Here is a 22,037-nt window from a genome sequence, read left to right on the forward strand (position 1 = left end):
TTGTGAATAAACATTATTATGCCTTAACAACAATGAAGTAGCCAAAAGAACAAAAAACCATCAACCAAGTTTGATTTAGGTCTACCATGGAAGTTTGATTTTTAAAAACCCCTTCTCCACTGCATTCTAGTATAGCAAGACTAATTATGGAATAAGTCATCAACTGAGGGTGAAAAGCAAGGCCTTAACCTTGACCACGGCCCACTCCCTAGAAAGTTTGACTACCTAAAGGATAAGTGTTCGGCCCGTCTCTTCTCTATCTTCATATATTATCTTAAGAAAGAGTTTCACAAAGATACCGCATGGCACGAATTTGGAGGTTTGGGAAGAAAGGAACAGGCTCTAAGGAGGTTGGGTTTTGAGGTAAGGAGACATGCGGGAGGGGAGGGGGGGCACGGGCAGACGAATAGTTCTATTGAGATACGACTTGCAACTTTACTTTTTTCCTTTACATTTAAATACGTGCCCAAGCCATGTCACAGCCGAATTATAAAATCAAGTATGGGGGTCTACCACAGAGATTAAAAAGACGAAGATGTAATTAGGTTAGGTCATACATTGGGGCTCAACGAAGCATTGAAAAGAGGAAATAACCAAGTCCTTACAATAAATAATATTCTACCCACGTTAATACCCCCCCTCTCACTCTCTCTCTCTCTCTCCATTAGCACGCACACAAAAACTAAATTTATTTCATCCATATACAGCAACAACTAAATACCAGAGAGATTATCCTTACTTCCAATCGAGCTGCTCTAAAGTCAACAACACACTGTCCAGGGCTGGAGCACCACGGCTCTCGCAGCGCTTCCAAATGCCCAAGTGAAGCTCCACCAGCTTGAATTGCATGGGCTGGCTCAGACTATCGCCCCAAAGCGGTCGGCAATCCAGGCATGCGAAGCTTAGGTAAGGCGACCGCTTCAGAAGCCTGGAATTACAACAATGATGGATATGCAGCAGGCCGCTGCCGACGCCTGCGAGCTCCGACTGGAAAAGCAACGGCAAGCACAAGCTGTCTCCTGGGGCGCGGTCCCACGGCAGCTCAGGCTCCTCGGCTGTCGCTACCGGAGCACAGTGCAGGAGGCACGCCATCTTGTGATCTGTGCTTCGGACGGCGCTCCAGTTCAGCCAGTAATCAGAGGCGTGCACGGCTTGGAAGGGCTGCTCGTAGTAGAGCTGGCCTTGGTAGAAGAGGGGCGTCAAAGCCTGCCTTGGCAGAACCGCATCTGTTATCACGCTGGGATCTATGCGTACCCCAAAGCATAGCCCCGCTGCTTGTTGTTGGCCTATCACAGTCCCCGGAAGCGCCTCGGAGATCACCGGCACCCCCTTGTATGTGAGATCCACGAAGAACGTCAGATGATCCAGCCTCAGCCATGGCTTCGGCTGTAGAAGCCTCGTCCTGCTTATGCTTGTCAAGGCCCTCCGCATGAAGAATACCTTGAACCCCCCCATCGCCTGGATCGCCTTCTTCCCGAAGAGCTTCTCGCATCCTGGCCATTTCTCCACACACAAGCACCTCCATAGATGATCGCTGCTCCCTACATCTTTCCATAGCTTGGAACAGCAGCAAGACAGAGCCAAATCACGGGCGCCCAACTGGGAAAACACTAGATGTAGAACCTCCACACTGTCCATGGTCCAGATCTGCAGGTATGCCAAGCTTCATCGCCCGCTAGTAGCTTGGCTATGCTTCATACTCAATGCGAGCCGTTCGAATCTCCCCCACAGCTTAGTTAACAGAACAAAGACAAAGCAGTTCACTCAGAACGAAATTGCTAACCATCATTGCTAGAGTATATAATTGCTAGCACCACTATAATTGCTAGCACCACCTCTCTGAATAAAGCAGAACTACTGAGTTCCGAACTTACTTGCCGCAATCCCTCATCAATGCCCTCACTGAAAAGCAAGTGCAAGATAGGCCAGCAGGGCCACAAAGCTGTAAGCTATCAATGGGAAATGTCTCCACAGCGATAGATTGGTCTGTGGAATCAGGGAGTGCATGAACAGAGGAGATGAGAGGTATCCCATTTGATGCAAAGCGAGATACAAGGACTGTAGTACCGCATCCACCACCAAAAGCTAGTTGAAAGCTGAGGGCGACTGCTGGACTGAATCCTGTTCCTCTGCAAAACTGTGTAGAGGCTAAGCCTTTCTAGTCCAGGATAGCAAATGGCTACAGCTTCTCTTCCAAAATATCCCTCAAGTCGGGATGACTGGGGGGTTAAAATATCGGTGGTTTGGGGGACGGGAGGGATGTCACACCTCTCTCTGTGCAAAGCGTTGGTGGGCAGTGGGGGCCAGTGGGGCTCCCTGACAAAGCGGGCTTGCGGGAATAGTACCACCTGTTCATCAGCGGCCCGCGAGACCGGCCGCCACGTTCCCACGTTCCACACCAACTTGGATTCCTAGCCTTTTAGTTTCTACTCCAAAGCTTGGATAGTTTCACTACCTTATAACTCTCGCAAACTCCTTTTTGTGCCCCTTGTGCAAGCGTGTTTCACGTCTTTGGTGACATCGATCCCAATCCTCTACCTTCTTTATATATATATCTATTCGAAGATGCTATTGGCAGGCAGCATCCACATTTTGAATTTTTCTGCTGGCCCTCTCTCTCTCTCTCTATACTGGGACTTGACCCTTGCTGCTGCGAAGCACCCATATAATTCCCAACTTGATATTTTTCAAATTCCTAGAGTAATAAGAGCCTACCCCTCCTCGAACCTCCAAACTGTGTCTCAAACCTCCAAATTCTTGCCACGTGGAAGCTTCATGATACTCTTCCTTTATTTACATATATGTGTTAACCCAAAATGCCTTGACTAGTCATTAAGGATTAATAAGTCAACATAGGGAGCAGTCATCACAACAATAGAAGTGCCAAGATGCCAACGATGCAAGGTTCATCTACAATGTCAATCAGTGCTCAAGTCAAAGCTTTAGTAAAGGGATTAAACACACGAGTAACATCAAACTTGTGAGAGAAGTGCTTGAGATGGGTTTATATGGTGTCAAAGCACTTATACTAAGGTCAAAATGATGATGTTCAAGTTAAAAGCTTACCTTGCCTTTGTTGAAACAATTGTGTTGTTTGGGAGCTTTGTCTTATAACTAAAAGAAGTAACTTCTCGTCGGTTGTGGGTGTGTGGGTGTGCTAGCCTATTGTTCAAGTCAAGAGCTTACCTTAGCCTTTGTTGAAACAAGTAGTGGGTGTGTCCGCTCGCATTATCACTCAGTTGTCACATCAAAATGCTTCCTTTGCTATGGAGGTGAAGGTAGAGATTCACTCAACTTATTGAAGGTCAAGAGAAGGTTGCCTTACACTATGGATCAGTGGAGAATAAGCAGAGAAATCTCTGTTGGACGGAGGTTGGAGGAGTTTGAATGCAAAAGAAGCAAAATGCAGCGCCAAAAAAGTGACGAGAGTAGACAGAGGAGTGAATTATGAGACATGCAGGAACATTAAAGTTTTTTTTTTCCAAAATGATGAAATTTAAAAAAAGTATATATGAAATTTGAAATGGGATGAAAATATATGAAATTTCAAATGGGATGAGGTTGAGATTCAAACCCATGACCCGTCCTTTAAATTTTTAGGTCCCATGAGATAAAGCACTCTACTCAAATATTTATGCTACATGTCGGGATCTTCTAAAACTTTTTTAATATAAAACACCCTTTTGTATATTAACTTTTAGGCCTTAATTTACTTCATTATGTATATAGAAATATGTAGGTAATGGAATTAATAAAAACCCATCTATTGAACTCACGTGATGACCCCCCCCAGGCGAGCTCGTAGATCTCTCTCTTTGCATTTAAAAGATTTATAATTAAGGTCTAAACTTATAAATTTCCTTAAGTTATACCTAATTAGAGAGACTAATCAATTTTTTGTATGCTTTACTTTTTGACCAGGCCAGTGCTAAGGCAAAGAGTGCTAGCTGAGGTACAATAGCATATAATCTTGGTGGAAAGGATACCATGTTCCTTGTGTGGGGGTTGTGTCCTTAGTTTGAGGTCAATGCACATATGATGCATGTGAAGTGCTCAACTAAGAAAAAAGTGATTGGTTCTCTTTTTGAGTTAAAACAAGGATTGCGTCCTTGGTTTGAGGTTAATGCACACATGATGTGTGAAGTGCTCAGAAGAAGGGGACATACTCTTTTTTTGAGTTATAACAAGGGTGTTTGAGTCAAGAGCTTACCTTAGCCTTTTATTGAATCATGTGTCATTGGGTCGAGCCATAATAAAACTCCCAGATATGGGTACACTAGCTCATTATCATCTCACATCCTCGCTCTATTGTCACACCGGAATGCTTCTTTGCTAAGGGGTTAAAGAAATAGCTCTCTTTGCCTAGATGGAGGCAAATAGAGATTGGCCTTTGTGATGGTTCTCTCCACAAAAGGCAAGGGAAGAAGAAGCTAATGAGAGGATTCAACAACCTACAAAAAACAAACCTATTTAGCACACATTCATCAAGTAAGAAAAATTGAATAACATACATGCAAGCAACAGTAGAGAAGAGAAGAGCTCACAGCAGGTATTAAGGGGATGAATGTGTATTGCTTAGTGAAATTAACTGATATATAAGTGATTAGCTTTCACACTATGTCAGCCAAATTAAAAATGGTCTGACCAACTATTACGAGTCTTAAGCAAGTATTACTAGCCTTAAGTAAGTATGTATATGAAGTCCTTAGACTTAAGCAAGTATATACATGAAGCTCTTGAACTTTTCCTATTTGATATTAAGCTCAATGTAAGAGGCCACTATTATTAGTCTTAAGTATGCACACAAAGTCCTTAGACTTTTCCTATTTGACATTAAGTTCAAGGTAAGGCCACTTTATATGTTCTAGCTATTGAAAGTAGACAAGCTCAAGTAGAAGATATTTCGTAGAGCATGTGAACAACCTCTTAGGTTATTAGTTTTGTTGTTAATAGTATTTTGTAAAAAACACACTTTATGCTTTGAGGAAAAGAAAATTGCTTTTGTAAGATTATATATAAAGGCATGGACCCAAGCATAATAGATAAGTTAGAATTTTCAGCTTCAAAAGTCTCATCGAGTTCATACAAGTGGTATCAGAGCTCGGTCAAGAAATTTGCTGCCACCATGGAAGCCATCTTGGAGGAGTGGAACCTAACAGCAGTAACAAACAGTGTCATGAGATAATGACAAAGCATCACAAAGAGCATTAGTGCCGTGAATAGATCGAAGGTGTGGACATTGCCTTTCACCCAATCGTCCAAGCAATGAGGAGACCAAAGCAACCAGCAATGTGGTAGAGTGGTGGCCCTTGGTGGTTGCCTTGTGGTGTGGCTACCCAACTTTGTATGGTGGTTCTATAGTTGTTTCCATGTGCTGCTCTTTGTGGTGTTGTTAGAAGTGATTCCCATGTAGATTGGCCAGGCTCGGCTGAGTGCGCTGCTATGTAAGGCCTATTTTGGGCAAGTTTTTGTAAAAAAAATTACATGCTTTTTTACTATTAATAAAAAAACCAAAAGTAGGTCATCCTACTTTCAAAAAGTAAAATTATGGGATTGTAAATGTTTTGACAACTTTTTGATATTTTTAATCCTCGTCCAACGCCTCTCATCTACCCTATAAGCTTTTAATCCTCGTCCAACGCCTCTCATCTACCCTATAAGCTTTTAATCCTCGTCAAACCCCTTCTACCCTATAAGCTTCTTCTCTAACCTTCTACTTTTGAATCCCATCACAGCGACACTTTATCCTCATCATCATGGCAGAAGTACAAATTAACACCATTGAAAAGGTTGAAAAGAACAACTATCATGCTTGGAAATTCAAAATCAAATATTCCTTTGACCTTATGATCTATGGGGTATCCTCACTTGATTTAACGTAACACTAAATATGCCTCTAGAGCTGCTAGAAGGTAGTAGAAGAGAAGCTGAAGAAGAAAGAGATGATCAATTTCATGAGACTTAACAAAATCTACGAAGAAAGTATGAATTGGTGTCAAAGCATGGTAGTTAAAGGAGAAGAAGGTGATGAGTATTATTACTCAGACAGTGAGTCAAGTAATAATTCCACATATCAAACTCCTGATATGTGGGAGACACTTTTAAGCATGTTTGAAAGTTTGTCAACGTCTCATAAGATACAACTCAGAGGATAATTACATACGATTTACAAGACGAACTTGTCAGTGTTTAAGTATGTTACAAAGCGTAGAGGTATGTAATTGGCCATGATTGGTGAGTCGGTGAAGATGAAGAGATGGTAGAGATGTGCATTAGAGATCTTGGAAGAGACTTCAAGATATTTAGAACATCTATCTTGTCTCGAGATCGGTTGTCAAACTTAAGATGTTCAAATGATCTATCTTGCCTTGAGATTGGTTACCACACTTTGAGGAGCTTGTGGCAAAGATGATTCTTGAGAAACAAATACTCAAAAGTAGATTGGAGTGATGAAAGCACTCTATATACTAGTCGTAAAAAAGTCAAAGGAAGAGGACGTCAAGGCCAAAGAGGTGGAAAATTTGGAAGAGTATGAGGTAATGATAGCCATGATGACTCCGCAGATAGGGGGAGTCAAAGGAACACTCAAAGAGGATGAGGTGGAAGACAATCCTTAAATCAAGGAGGCTATAATGGTAGAAGAGGACAAAATAAAAAAAAGATAGAACTATTGTGGCAAGATGGGACATTGGGCTTGTTATTAGAAGAAACAAGAGACATTAGGAATGGAACTTTAAAGCAAGGGAATTATGCCTTGATAAAAGGAGAGAGAAAATAATAAGACAAACATAGCTTGTTTGCTATACATCATCAGTCACACTAGTAGAGTCTTTGGAGAGAGGCAAATAATACATAGATTCCACGTGTACAAATCACATGACTAGAAGAGAAGACTTGTTTGCATCATCAAAACAAGAAGTAACTAAGAAGAAGAGTGTTTCCACTGGAGATGATACACCACATCTCGTTGCTCACATTGGGAGTATGTCTTTGGATATTCATGAAGAAGGAATTCAACATCTAAGCAATGTTCTTTATGTTCCAGGAATTACAAAGTACTTGGTGTCAATTTGACAAATTGTGGAGCAAAATATACAAGTAATAATGAATCCATATGAATGTATTGTACAAGATTATAACACACTTAAGGTTTTAGCAAGAGGTGGAAAAGTTGGAAGGGTGTTTATTTTGGATTCCATGCCTATGTCAAAGACATGTGCTCCATAGAAGAAACTCATCTATGTTAAAGATTGAGCCTTGGCAAACAAAAGACTTGGTCACATAAGTATCTCTTGATCAAAGGCTCTCGATGATTTAAGGAGACAGCTCACAAAGGTTTGGTAAAGGGATTTCCAACTATCAAAGGACAATTATTATCTGGATTATGTGAGCCATGTGAAAAGGCAAATCATCAAGGAAGCCTTTCAACAAAGAAGGATATATTCATCAAAAGCCTTTGAAGCTTATACACACATATGTATGGGGTCTAAGACAAACACTAACACAAACACAAAGTATTGGAGGAGCAAGATATTATATAAAATTCATTTTGATGATTATTCAAAGGAAGGTTTGGATATATATTTTAAAAGCTAAAGGTGAAGCTTTTGATAGGCTTTAACAAATTCAAAGAAGAAGTAGAAAATCAAAGTGGTCTTAAGATCAAAATCTTGAGAAGTGATATTGGAAGAGAGTATATGTCATGGGAATTTGACAAATACTGAAAGCAACAAGGCATCAAAAGATGGTTGACTCCAAGATAAACACTACAAAGGAATGGAGTGGTAGAAAGGAAGAATCAGCATATTGCAGAGATGGTAAAATCCATGTTATATGAGAAAAACATGCAAGACTACTACTGTACAGAGGCATACAATTATGTAGTTTTATTGATTAATCGATCTCTAACATCAATTGATCCAAACATAACTTTGAGAGAGAAGTTCACATGACAAAAGTCTAATGTGGCAAATGGAAATGGGTTTCGACTCAGATGAAAGTGTATACATGTTTAAGGCAAGACTTGCTGCTAAAGGATATACACAAACTTATGAAGAAATTTTCTCACCTGTTTCAAAGATGGCAATGGTGAGTAACATCATTGATTTAGGAGAAAATCAAGGTTGGATATTTCATCAAATGGATGTGAAATTTTCCTTTCTTAATGGTTACTTGAAGGAAGAGGTTTACATGGAACAACCTCAAGGGTATGAAGACCTACATCATACAACACATGTGTGCAAGTTAAAGAAATCTTTACATGGATTAATTAAAGCAAGAACCTCAAGCATGGTTTGATACATTCTCAAATATTTGAGAAATATTACCTTCAACAACAGTTATGCAGATCCTTCACTCTTTGTAAAGATAGAAAGAGGTAACATTAAAATTTTGGTACTTTATGTGGATGATCTTATTTTAACAGAGAATTCAACATGAAGGACTTGGGAGAGATAAGATATTTCCTTGGAGTTCAAAAGGGAAAAAACATATACGCTTTCACAAAGGAAGTATGTCATGGACATGGTTTGACAAATTATAAACCTATAGATACACCTTTGGAAGTGAACATGAAGCTTGGAGTGGATAAAGGATTAATATTTGAGGATGAAATCCTGAATCAACAGCTTGTGGTCATTCATCTCAAAATTACAAGGCCAGATATTACTCATGCAGTTGGAGTGATAGACAATTTATACAAATCCCAAGGAAACCTCATATGGATGCCAATGAGAAGAATCATAAGATATGTCAAAAGCACGGTAAATCATGGACTTCACTATTAGTGTGAAGATGAGTTTAAACTTTATACATTTTATGATACAGATTGGGCAGGTGATCCATCAACAAGAAGAAGCACCATAGGCATGTGTTGCTCAATTGGGAATGGTTTTATTTCTTGGACATTAAATAAACAACCTGAGTACTACAGAAGCAGAATATAGATCTTCAACACAAGCCACATCATGTGAAGTTTCATAGATGTAAAAAAACCTAGCAGATTTGGAGATAACCTTGAAAGAGTCAATACTTATATAGTGATAGCATGAGTTCCATTCACTTAGCAAAGAACTTTAGTGTTTCATGCTCATATAAAACACTAAAGAACTTAGCATGATTTCCATTCACTTAGTAAATAACTGTAGTGTTTCATGCTCATAGAAACACTTTGGGATACATTATCACTTTATTAGAGGAAAAGTGCTACACAAGGTCAGCCTAATCTAAGATTTGTGAAGATTGAAGATCAGATTACAAGGTTAATGCTTATATATAGTGACATCATGAGTTCCATTCAGTTAGTAAAGAATCTAGTGTTTCATGCTCATACGATGAAACATGTTAAGATACATTAACACTTTATTAGAGAAAAAGTGATATAAGGTCAGCTTGATCTAAGATTTGTGAAGATTGAAGATCAGATTACAGGTACCTTCACCAAAGCATTGGCAAAATACAAGTTTGAAAATTTTTGATGTGACTATTTGGAGATGGACATGAACGTCGCCTCAACTTGAGCTTGAGGGGGAGTGTTGGAAGTAAACAAGCTCAAGTAGATGATATTATGTAGAGTATGTGAACAAACTCTTAGGTTAATAGTTTTTATTGTTAATGGTATTTTGAAAAAAGCATACTTTATGTTTTGAGGAAAATAAAAAATGCTTTTGTAAGATTGTATATAAGGGAATGGATCCAAGCATAATAGATAAATCAAAATTTTTAGCTTCAAGAGTTTTATCGAGTTTATATCACTAGTGTCATCATACAAAAGATCCTTCGAGTGGCATAATATTGTATATAAGGGCATGGGCCCAGAATTTTAGGCTTCAAGAGTCTCTTCGAGTTTATATCTCTAGTTTCATCTTACAAAAGATCCTTCGAGAGGGTGGCAAAGCTTCTTAAGGAGGTAGGGCACGTGAAACAATGTTAACTTATAAAGTGGTTAACATATCCCCCTTATTAATGGAGAAATGTCCTCGTGCTAGCCAAGTTGGTAGTGAAGCTGCTACCAGGTCAAAGAGGTGTGGATGGTTTAGGATGTGTCATGAGCAAGGTTAAGTGGTAGATTAGAACCAATCCATAGCCAATAGATGATGTAGGGCCTATTGGTGATTAGCTTTGGATAGCCCTGGTGGTAGGCATTATGTCGAGATCTCATGAAAGGTAGATGTGAAGTAGAAATTCTTTATAGAAGGTCTCTTTCTATTGTGGAAATATCGTAGGCCTTTTAAAATTAGGAAGTCAGGTAGAAGAGGACCCCCATTGGGGAAATTAGTGCGCCACAGCTACTACGCAAATGAATTTTGGCATGGGTATATATGGCGCTTTGGACCTTCTTAGCATGACATGATATTATGCCTCTACCACATAGCGTGATGCTTAGAGATTAGGATTCTTCAGCTGATAAATCAACCAAGGTGAGGTTGTGTTTGTGTTGAATTAGAGTCAAAGAAGAGGTTGCATGCATTGAAGCTCTTGGAGGTACTACAAGGTAGATGATTCTCTAAGTGATGGGTCATATCATGGGCCATGCTTGCATTCAAACGGTCCCTCCATCTAGAGATGTACCTAGAGGGTTGGTGTTGACAATGTTAGTTGTAGAGTGCATGTGTCTATGTGTGCCTTAAGGTGAAAATTGTGAAACAAAAGTGATGCCCATGGTGAAATATGTAGGTGACATGCATGGATGGAAGATGTGACATGTGTGTATACTCCTCCAAACTTGAATATTTCTCTAACTCAACTATTTTCTTCGAGTCTCTTTACGTCTTTCCTTAACATTTACTCGGCATCCCCTTTCTTGGGGATTCAAGATCATGAGATGTTGATAGTGGACTTTGTACAGCTACAATGAAGATGGCAGCCTCTCTGGCTTGAGGCATCTGACGTTATTGAGCATTGGGGATAGAGGCAATGTAGATTGATAGTTTGGTGTGGTTGAAGAAGAGGTCATGGAAGGTTCCTACATATTCGAGGAGGGTGATGGTCATACCATGGTCCAGGCTTATGTCTTCCATAGTCATGCCATCCAAAAATATACCCAAATGACTATCGAGAAACGATGAGGCTTAGTGTAGACGCTTGAGCTAGTGGTGTCTATTCTTGCTAAATGTGGCTACTAAATAAAAAGCCTATATGTATGTTACAGATGTCATGCATGGGCGCACAAGCTAAAGGTGATGTGGAAGCTCCTTCCATCTCGGTGAAAACTCCAACACACTTCTTTCTTTAACTCTCAGTTTTTTTTCTTTCTTCAAATCTTTCCATGTAACTTGTTGGAACCTATGGATGAGGGATTTGTATATCGGATGACTACATGCCCATAAAAATTTGAAAAGTAGTAGACAAGGCCAAGCATAGGGATGAGATTTACTTACCTGCATTGATACCGTTAGTCTCATAGAAGGATGTGATGAAAGGCTTGTGGGACATCCAATGACCAAACTACCTTATAGTATCAAAGGGTTTCCAAGACCCTGTATTTGGCATATCTTTGAAAGGCCACCTTATGGCCATGGAAGTGTTTAATGCTAACCCATTTTAGGGTTAATAGAATTTGACACTATAATTATACAACATCAAATAGAAAAGACAGAGATGCCAAAAGCATGCATAATTAATCTATGAAGCAATGTTATATCCAAATCTACAAAACTTGGAGGGGTGCATTGGTCCAACAGAATACTTATGTTGATTCTTGCTCCAAGAGCATGCGACAACAAGCTAGAATGGATTCTATGTGAATTTACTTCACACGTATATTATGAGATTAGGTGTTGTATAAGGAGTTGGTCTTTTATGAGCCTTAGGCACCCAATCGACCCCAAAATTTAAGTGTGTGTGAATAGTTATAGCCTTGTATATAAGTCTCATAATGCAATATACTCTTGTATTATTCCTCCTCTTGTGCTAATTCTCTCTCTAATCTTATCCTCTAATGCATGCTAGTAGTGAGCTTGTATGAGTGTTGTGAGGTGAGAGGAGGAATGAGGTCCTAGACAAGGACCCATAGTGCAACACGGTGGTGTGACGTCTCTCTCATAAGAGAAGGCAATGAAAAATGAGGTCCTAGACAAGGACCCATAGTGCAACACGGTGGTGTGACGTCTCTCTCATAAGAGAAGGCAACGAAAAATGCTACCCAAGGAGGTGTGGATCTTGGAGACCTTGAGGGTTACGAGCCATTGGAAAGATCCTCACAGTTTTAGCTAAGGTAATTTCTTTTATGAATGTGTTTCTAGGAGAGACCAGAGCGAGCAATAACATTTTTTGCACCACTGTAGGGGGAGCAATCCTTTGAATTTTTCCATTGTTTGTTCTCCAAATTTACTCATAACCCATTACCCATTACCCATTCGCTTGAGTAGTGGATTTCCACAAAACATAAGTGGTTTTGATGGAGATTTGTGTGAGTTTTGGTGATTTTTTGCTCTCTTTTTACACATAAAAGAATGCTTATTGGTAAGTTATTTTTTTTATTTGTTATTTGATTACTTATAGAGTAGTTTTTAGTATTCATATAGCTTGTACATAGAGATATGTTAGGTGTAGATTTCATCATTTGCATCAAAATATGCGTTAGAATGTATATTTTTAAGTTTTTTCTCTCTCTAAAACTTTAACATAGAGCTATTTTGCATAATTTTGGCTCCTTAGATAAGTTTTTTGTACACACACACGATGGTGGTGATCAATATGGCTCTCTCTCTCTCCCTCCCTCTCTATCTATCTCTAACATGCATGTGTGAGAGAGAGATATTTATGAATGCATGTGAGGGGGAGAGAGAGAGATATTAATGAATGCAGGTGAGAGAGAGAGAGAGAGAGAGAGAGAGAGAGAGAGAGACTTGTAAGGGATAAAATCTAAAAAAGGGGGGAATGTGGAGGGATGTAAGAGGGTGTCATAAAGTGTTGACTTTTGTCTCCAACTTTCCTTTTTGAAAAATACCTCTTATGTGTTTTCATTTAAAATTTAAAACTATCATATCCACATACACCGGATTTTAAAAACCACATAAAAACCTTTACAAATTATGATTTTTTAATCCAAAATCCACATATGAGTTTCTCTCTCTAGAAGTCATTCATATTCAGAGATAATAATGCCTTTAAAAAAAGGAGCTTTTTGAGATATATATGCCAACGATGTTGGTGTGAAAAAGCAGAGATATTCACGTGTAAAAACTCGAGTTCTTTATGGCCCTGAAAAACTTGAAAAAAAAAATAAAAATTATTTTTTTAAAGAGGTATTCATGTTGATGAGGGCATGAAAAAACACAGATATTTATGCGTGAAAAACTCTAGTTTTTCATGACCATGAGAACTGGATTTTTTTTTAAAAAAAAAGATAACCCAAAAATACCCGTGGAAAAACTTGGAAAACAATTTGAGATAGTTACGTCATGAAAAATCACGCACAAAAAACTAGGGGTAGCAAAAAAAAATCATGATTTTCTCTCTCTATAATTTATGTGTGAGTTTCTCTCTTAAAGTTATTCACACCGAGAGAATCGTGATTTATTTTTAAAAAAGGTTTGAAATATTCCTTTTCAATGGCGACACAAAAAATAAGAGATATTCACACAAAAAACTCTAATTTTTCACGGCCATGAAAAGCTAAAAAAATATTAAGTTTTTTGGAGATATTCATGTGAGTCCATGAAAAATCAAAGATATTCACATGTGAAAAACTCTATTTTTTAACGGTCATGAAAAACTTGAAAAAAAATCAGTTATTTTTTTTGAGATATTCATGCCAACAATAGCGTGAAAAAACTAAGATATTCATACATGAAAAACTTGATTTTTTTTTGAGATAGTCATGCTGTGAAAAATCAAGGGTAGCCAAAAAGTAGTTTGCAAAAAAACCAATAGAAATAAAAAAGTAACCCTGTTCGTAAGCTCGTATCTCCCAAACCATGCAGCCGATGAACATATTCTAGTGCTCATCTCAAAGATATTTCCAAGATCTTTCCTTGAGTAGGTCAAGCTGATTTCCATCATTTTAGAGTTCAACCAAACATGTGCTGAAACAAATAAAAACAAACCTTATGGACCACTTTAAAACTACATTTTGAGAGACAAGACGTAAGAATTTAAACATGGTTAGGGAATAAAGTTGTAGTATCTACAACTCTCTCATAGAACTTGTTTCCAAATTCCTTTTGTAAAAGGGCTTCAAAACCTTTTTAAAAAACATTTTTCACTTTTCTTTAGGAAAAATGCATGATTTTACAGTAATGGAAAACAGGTTTGGGACCTTGTCTACCATCTAGGAAGCCACTAGTGTGCGCACATTTTGAGAAAATATTTCTTAGAGAGCGTTCATGTGACCTAGCACCTTAGAGAGAATTTATGCGAATAGATCCTCACTAAGCATACAAAAACTATTACAAGCTATGAATAATTTAAAAAACTAAAAAAAATTGATTCCTTATAATGACTCTCTTGTGCACGATCATCAATACACAATTCACCACTAGGAAGGGGGGAAATGAAAAAACAAGAGGGGGAAAAAATCAAAACAAAAGAGAGGAAGGCAACTTACAATGGCTAACCTATAAGGCTTAAACATTCTAATATTGAAACTTAATCCAATAAGATGAACCTATCAGCCCTTGCAATTCATGCCTCAAGTACAACCCCCAATCATATCTATCATGCAATTAGACCAGCATTTGTGCCTCTAGATGTGCCACCAGGTTTCAAATCCTTAAACCAATTGGTCCTTCTATCTTGTAAATGCTTAGTAACTCCAATTCCCATGGTGATTGGTCATAAGTCGATTGGTCTTTCTATCTTGCAAATGCTTAGTGACTCCAATTCCCATAGTGATGGGTCATAAGCTAGCTAGTCCTAATTTCTTTGCAAATTCTTCATTTACTTTTCTGAATTTCTAATGGCCCATCCCATTTTCATAGGGTTGCTAACCAACATCTTTAATTTTCCCTGTGTCCAGAGCCTATGAAGTAAAGAAAAGACATTTTGTAACTGATTGTTGAAAACTTAATTGTTATTAAAAAAGATATTGTTGTGTATTCAGAAGCAAGCTGGCCTAATGTGGCTAGATGGTTAGGAGATAGCTTATGTGTAGACTTGGCAGTCTACTCAATAGGATGCATGCTTGTGTGGGCTATGTGATCGCATTAGAGTGAGTGCTAGATAACAAACCAAGGACACAATATTCCCTGGTTGTGGCAAGTTGGTAGTCTTCATAGAGGCCAACTCCTTCCTTCTTCCGGCTCTTTCCTTGCTTTTTTAGAAGAGTGATCATTGCAACACCTAAAGATGGTGGTGATGTTGGCAACTCCGATTAGAGAACAACAAGTGGTGAAAAATAGCTAGACAAAAAGGTAGCATGCGATAAAGATGACATCAGCATCATCGGTACAGTAGTGGACAACAATAGGCCAAAAATGCAAGATGATGGCAATGGCTTTGATACCATGTACAAAACAGTGGACCGCTAGGCTGCTCTGAAGGCTGGAAGAGCTTCACCACAATGATGTGTGGTGGAGAGAGATGAGGCTTGAGGGAGAAAGGAGACGGAGCTCAAGCTATGGTAGGGATGCACAAGGATTAGAGAGATAGTGAGAGATTAAGAGAGAAAAGAGATGGATCTCAAGCAATGGAAGCTATGGCAGGGATGCACAAGGATTAGAGAGACACAAAGAGAGAGATGCAAAAGAGCTCAAGTGAGACATAGATTGCACATGAACATAATGGTTGTATTAGATGCTGATAAGTCACACCACCATGTGTAATGTTAAGAGAAAATTCATGCAAAGTGGACCCTCATTTAGGACATAAGGGGTAGACCAAGCATACAAAGGTCATCTCAGGCTACAAGGAAACCAAAAAATTAAAAAAACCAAAGAGCCAAAAAGAACAAGGGTGTAATGGCTAACCTAGGGGGGCTTAAATGTGCCAATATCGAAACTTAATCCAATAGCTAAAACCCACTAGCCCTTGACGGCTTTGAAGCTTTCAACAAAGATTTAGGGCATGGTTTCCTTATTGCCACCAAGGGCAAGAAAGCCCATATGCCAGCGTATGGGCTTTCTTGCCCTTGGTGGCAAGTTGCTAAGGCTACAGACAATGAGGCCTTAGCCCCTTGCCACACCAAGGGCAAGAAAGCCTATACGCCAACGTATGGGCTTTCTTTACCTTGGTGGCAAGAAGCTAAGGCCACAAACAATGAGACCTTAGCCCCTTGCCACCAAAGGCAAGAAAGCCCATACGCTAGCGTATGGGCTTTCTTGCCCTTGGTGGGAAAGAGCTAAGGCCATAGACAATCTTATGATAGAAAGGTTCAATCTTATGATAGGTAAATTTAATAGGAGTGAGTAGAGGAGTTTAGGATGCTTGCCCACAATGACCATGATCTTGATTACCTCATGGCCATTTTGTGGCCATGGTCTTAATTTTCTGACACCAATATAATCTTATGTGAAATGTTAGGGAATAATCATGCCTCCATGAAAGAGACAACAAGCAAAAAAACATAGGGAGTTTGGGTCTCTTACAGTAGTAAGATTTTACATTCAATTGTTGCAGCTTTGATTTCTTAATATTTCTGTGTGAACTAATGATTTATAATTCAGCCAACGAGCAAGGAGAAAGGAGAGTGTGCATCTAGTCCTACAGTAGATGAGAGTGGCGGCGATGATTTCTCTCCTATCCAGGTTCTTGTTTGTATGTTTTTTCTAGGGAATATTTTATGTTGCTTATATTGAGTTTGCCAATTTCTAAGTTCTATGTTTCAAATGTTGTTTGTTTTGTGTTTGATTAATGTCTTCCAAGTTTTCTAAAAGAAGACATAAAGAACAAGTATTGTCTCGACCCGCTAGCGGCACTATGCAGTCCATGTGTAGTGAGAAAGAAGAGCAAGGGGAAAATGAGGTGGTGGAAATTATGAAAGGTGGAGATGTATTGGCTAAATGCAGGGTTTTAGATGTTTCAAGGTGCCCACCCATTCCCCTTTGTAGGATGTTTCCATACCCTAGGGTTCGAGGTTTGAGAAGTGACACTTTGCTACTCAAAATAGCCTTAGAGGGTGAAACTTACTCTCTAGAGAAGGGTATTTTCATTGTCTCTGTTGTCTCCCCTTTGGGTGTTGCAATTTCGGTGACAAGTGAGATGAGGGCTTCATGGGATGCCCACTGGCAGGCTATAGATAAAGAGTTTGAGAATGAGTTGAGAACCAAGAAGGGGTTGTCTTTTCTTTCCAATAAAATGTTCTATGTGTGGGAGGGGAACCATCGCACAGTGGCTTGGATGGAGCTCATTACACAGAAACATAAAGATGATAAAGAATGGCATTTGAGGGTCTTTAGCACTGTTGTTGATCCAAATAGACTCAGTGAATCTCCTTGCTTGCTGGCTTTCTTCGCATGAATGAGTAAGTTCCTCTCAAAACACAATGCGCATGTGATCCTTCTCATTAAATGCATCTGTATTAAATTTTTATTTTTTTAGAAGCTTGAATGAGCATGCAGTCATAGTCACAAATCTGAAGGATACATTGGTCAATGCTACAAATATTTGTGAGTGTGACATTAAATCCTATTTGCGAGAGCAACCTACTAATGTGGCTAAAACCTTGGAAGCCAAAAAGAAGCTTGAATCAAAGACTTCACCCCCATGGTATCCACTGGCTAGAGAGGATTTGGCCCAGCTTGTTTACCAGGTAGATATGTATTTGGGCTTTTTCTTGTTATGAGAGGATTAGAAAGTATGGTATAAGAAAGTAAGGACCAAAGTAGCTGAAGTGACAAAAGGTCTAAGTGCGGAGGAGAGGGCTTTAAAAGAAAAGGAGATCTCCATTGAGTTGCGAGACGAAAGTACACTGATCGTATGCAAAAAGTATTGCAATGTTTGATTTGTTTAAAATAATTATTGTTGTGTTTGTCTCCTACTAATATGAAATGGTTTTGGTATATTTATTAGGTTTTGAATATTTTGAATATTATTAATCCATCCCTTGGCAAGGAATGGAGAGAAACTTTGTTTTCTCTTCAATTTGATGGAGCGGACACCATTGTGGGTATTGAAAAGTTGAATTTGATAGCAATCTCTTCCGTCAGTGTGCAGAGAAAAAGATAACTTGGTTGAGATTGCTTGAGAGTTCAAGATCTGTTCGCAATACCCATGGTATGCCATCAACAAACACAGAGTTCAGAGCGTAAGAGTTTTTCACTTTTCTTGCTTTATCTCTATGCTTCATAGAAAAAAATTGTCTTCTCTTTGCATGTTTTCGTGCCTTTCATTATTTCTATCATTGTAGGTGGTTGTCTAGGGAACTGTTGTTGCTAGACATGATAGAAAAGAATGCACTTCATTCTTTGGAGCAAGAGATAAGAATAGCAGCTACCACAGAGCATCCAATTAATTTGCCCAATGAGCCATCTCTTCATGTTTACTTTGCATCCATACGATACGAGGGTATAAAATATATTTTTGGCAACATTAAGAAAACTGGTGCTAAAGAAAAGTCCAAAAAAGAGGGTCAACCTATTCAGTCCCATCTTGATGCAGCCGCTTTATCGGTTGGTTTTCTATTTTAATGCCTTTTGTTTGACATCGCAGTGTGTAGGTTGTGTTGGCTTGGATAAATTACTTTGAATATTCCAGGTATTTTTTGCACTTGAGAGACCTCAAGCTGCTTGTTGATTTGCCCAAGGCTTGTAAAACATGGGTGGATATCACTAGCAAAGAGTCCACTATGTATGGGGAGAATATGATTGCTCTCTCACCATTTGAGATTGAGACATGCCCTTGGTGGATTGACATGCCCTCGCCCCATGTATTGCCAAGTGAGAAAGCTAAGTTTGAGGAATGGCAAAAATCAAAGGGAAAGGGTGCAAGTGGTGGTTGTCTGAGTCAAGGTAAAGTGGCTTCCACAACTGTCTCCTCTCTTTCCTTAAGCTTTACTTTTCTAACAAAGAAGTGGTTTTGAAGGTGATCAAATAAGGGGCAAGTAAGCGCAAAGGGGTGAGCATGCTCAAAGAGACAAGCAAGCTCAAAAGGGCAAGCAAGCTCAAAAGAGACAAGCAAGCTCAAAAGGGCAAGCAAGCTCAAATTAGTGAGACACAGAGTACATGTGACTTTTACTTATTTCACTTTGCATATTCATGTCTCATGCAACTTAGACAAGGCTAGCTCTCTATGTTGGATACTTTATATACCTTCCTTGTAAAATAAAGATTTATGTTTCTTTGTTTGTTTTGTTTTAGATCGTGAAAGTTTTGTTGATGACAATTCACCACCACACTCGATGTTGGTATGCATGGTAGCTTTCATAGTGGCATGCTTCTTTTTATGGATATACGCAAGTCGATTGTTTTGTATGTTATGCTTGTTGTTCATTCATTATACTTGCCGTGATTATTTAGGTCCATCCTCACGTCCTAGACCACCATCCCAAAAAGAATATGTGCCACTCTTGTCCATACAAGGGGGGGCTTCTTTGGATCGCTCTATCTTTTCATTTGGATGTGGAGATTATATTTCTATGGGTAAGGATTTTGCATCCTCTATTAGAAATGAGGATTATGCAAAGATCCATACATTTTTTTCTGAAATCAATAAATCGGGGGTGGAGTATAAGAAAAAGAAAAAGGCGGTGGCATGGGCTACTGACTTTGTGCTCTTGGATCTTTCCATAGACTCTACGCATGGACGAGACGGTGTTCCATTGTGGAACAAGGTGTCGGAGGATCATATTCGGCATGGACTTGGAGTGGCAACAGCTTGTTTGGCGGACTCAGGATGGGTTGTTTTTCTTGCCTCCATTTCAGGTGATTCTTTGAGTTAGAAATTGGTAAAAGATGATGATTTAGTGAGCGTCTGTCTTAATGGTCTTCACAAAGGGTACAAGCCATTTAAGACCTCCATTGTGGCCAGGGAGAATGTTCCCAACTTTTGAGACTTAGTGTCTATGCTAACCCATAAAAGAAAAGTCTTTGGGTTAGGACTCTTTCTCATAAAGTAAGAACACATCAGAACATGCCAATTCAAGTAGAGGCATAGGCAAAGGTCATGGTCGAGGCCAAGGTCACTAACATAAAAATAAAAATTATGGACAACATTAGTCCAATGATTTGTAAAACAATAGCAATCATACACAGGTGGAAGAGGCCAGTTTGGAGGCAAGGGGAACCAAAAGGGACAAGGTGGTTGGCAAAGGAATCAGAGTGAAAGTAGCATAAAGTGCTATTATTGTGGCAAACCAGAGAACATAAAAAAGGACTGCTTTAAAAAGCAGAATGACATTAAAAGTGGAAAGTCAAGCAAGGCAACTATGCATCATCTATAGTAAACAAGGTGGTGATGGTGGCAGAAGTGAGTAGTTGTCTGTGATGCAACACATGTCAACTCCATAAGAGGAGATATGTCAGGATCTAAATATATATGGTTAGAAAATGGGAAAACAAGGATATATAGAAACATGTGATGATATTACACATGTTGGCAAAGTGCCATCGTCGATGAGGATTTTTAACCAAAACATACTACCTTGAACAAGAGAGGGAGAGAAGAAGAGAATGAAACCATGCAAGGGTCAATTAGGGTTAACTCCCCTAATTGAAGCCGCTAGGGTTAACTCCCCTATGTGAAGCCGCTAGGGGCTCACTCCACCACCACTTAGGGTTAACTCCCCTGTAAGATTCCTCCCCAACCTTCGAGGTATACAGGAGTAAGAATCTCCCTTTTTGATCTTATAATTATTTCCTCTATAAAATAAAAGAAAGATTCTGTTTAAAAAAGGAAGACCCTCTCCCTAGAATACTTCTCAAAAGTCACACTGTTTTAAGGATTCACAACAATGAGTTCAGAAGTGAAAATCGGTGTTTTGGATACCAAGGTTTTAGTTTTCATTCGAGTACGACCCAAAAGAAGTTCTTTATCTCTTGGGGAGTATAAGAAGTTATCCCCCAGATATTGTGACCCTTATATCTGAATTCAATCAAAATAGGTGACTTAGCCTACAAGCTTCTTTTATCTCCTCATCTCAAAATTCTTAATGCCTTCTATAGAAAAATGTGTTAAACACAAATCATGGAAAGATGGTAAAACTTCAGTGGCAAGTTACCGTTGGCTTCTAGGTTACGCTAGCTCCTTCCTTTATATAAGTTGTAACTTTTACTTGTCGCCCACAATAATCTTACTCCCATCAATCTCCTTCCTTTCTTAATCTCCTTCATGGTCTGGCAACAAGAATTAGTTTTATCCATGATGATTTCTCACCTTCAAGACGCAAGGGAGTCTGTGAAGAAAGATTTTATAGAGCAGTATGAGCGCTCACTTTTCCCTCACTTGGGAACTTCTGTAGCGCAGACAAAATGGCGGACCTATCAAGACATAACTAGGGTAACACCCTGGGATCAGCAGCACTTTCGTAACAATGTCCGCTTGGCCATGGTTATTGAAGCTTTGGGTTTGGGTCCCCGATACTACTGCGTCATGAGATCAAGGCATCCTGGGTTTTCTGAGCGGGTCTTCTTACTGGCGTGTTTTCTTCCTCATGAGAAGATATGCCTTTATCCCGTTTTTGGCTTACCTCTCAGAGGTCCTTTTGTTAGATCACCTCATACCACTGAGATAGGTGCGGCAATAACCAGCAGAATCATTCCCATAGATGAGTTACCCTATACTTGTGCAGCTTGTGAGGACTGCTTTTGTGACCATATGATGGACGGGCTTATGGAAGTGTAAAGAGTTCTTCTATCTTTACTGTATAAGTTCCGTGAATGAAAAAAGTTTAAATCTTGTTCTTATTTTGAATCTTGCTCTCTTTAAGACTTTTCTTGGTGGTTAATCGTGATTAAAATTTTCTCTAAGTCTCATATTCGTGCATCTTGCGAAATTATCCCAAGTTGCGAGATGAGGACATCTCGCGTTTTTTAAGTGGGGTAGAATGTAAGATTCCTCCCCCAACCCCTTTTTGATGTCTAGTATCTTCCCCTGAAATCAATCCCTCTTCAGAAATATAAAAGACTTGTTTCTAACTGTTTTAACCTAGAGAGAGAAAATAT

General features: G+C 39.1%; 1 protein-coding gene across 1 annotated transcript; it reads right to left on the minus strand.

Moving 5' to 3' along the window:
• Positions 1-517: 517 nt before the first annotated feature.
• LOC147618037 (uncharacterized) lies at positions 518-2,412 on the minus strand. The gene is made up of 2 exons (XM_086775275.1): positions 1,875-2,412; positions 518-1,731 (listed from the first exon to the last, which is right to left on the minus strand). The coding sequence occupies exon 2, from the start codon at positions 1,636-1,638 to the stop codon at positions 736-738; it is 903 nt and encodes a 300-aa protein (XP_086631401.1). The 5' UTR covers positions 1,639-1,731; positions 1,875-2,412; the 3' UTR covers positions 518-735.
• Positions 2,413-22,037: the final 19,625 nt, after the last annotated feature.

Source organism: Cibotium barometz, chromosome 35 (assembly GCF_041138505.1).
Source record: "Cibotium barometz isolate CiBa-2024 chromosome 35, ASM4113850v1, whole genome shotgun sequence".
Taxonomy (NCBI): Eukaryota; Viridiplantae; Streptophyta; class Polypodiopsida; order Cyatheales; family Cibotiaceae; genus Cibotium; species Cibotium barometz.

Coding starts and splice junctions, on each gene's coding strand:
- LOC147618037 (XM_086775275.1), bottom strand. CDS start 1,638: ATGGACAGTGTGGAGGTTCTACATCTAGTGTTTTCCCAGTTGGGCGCC.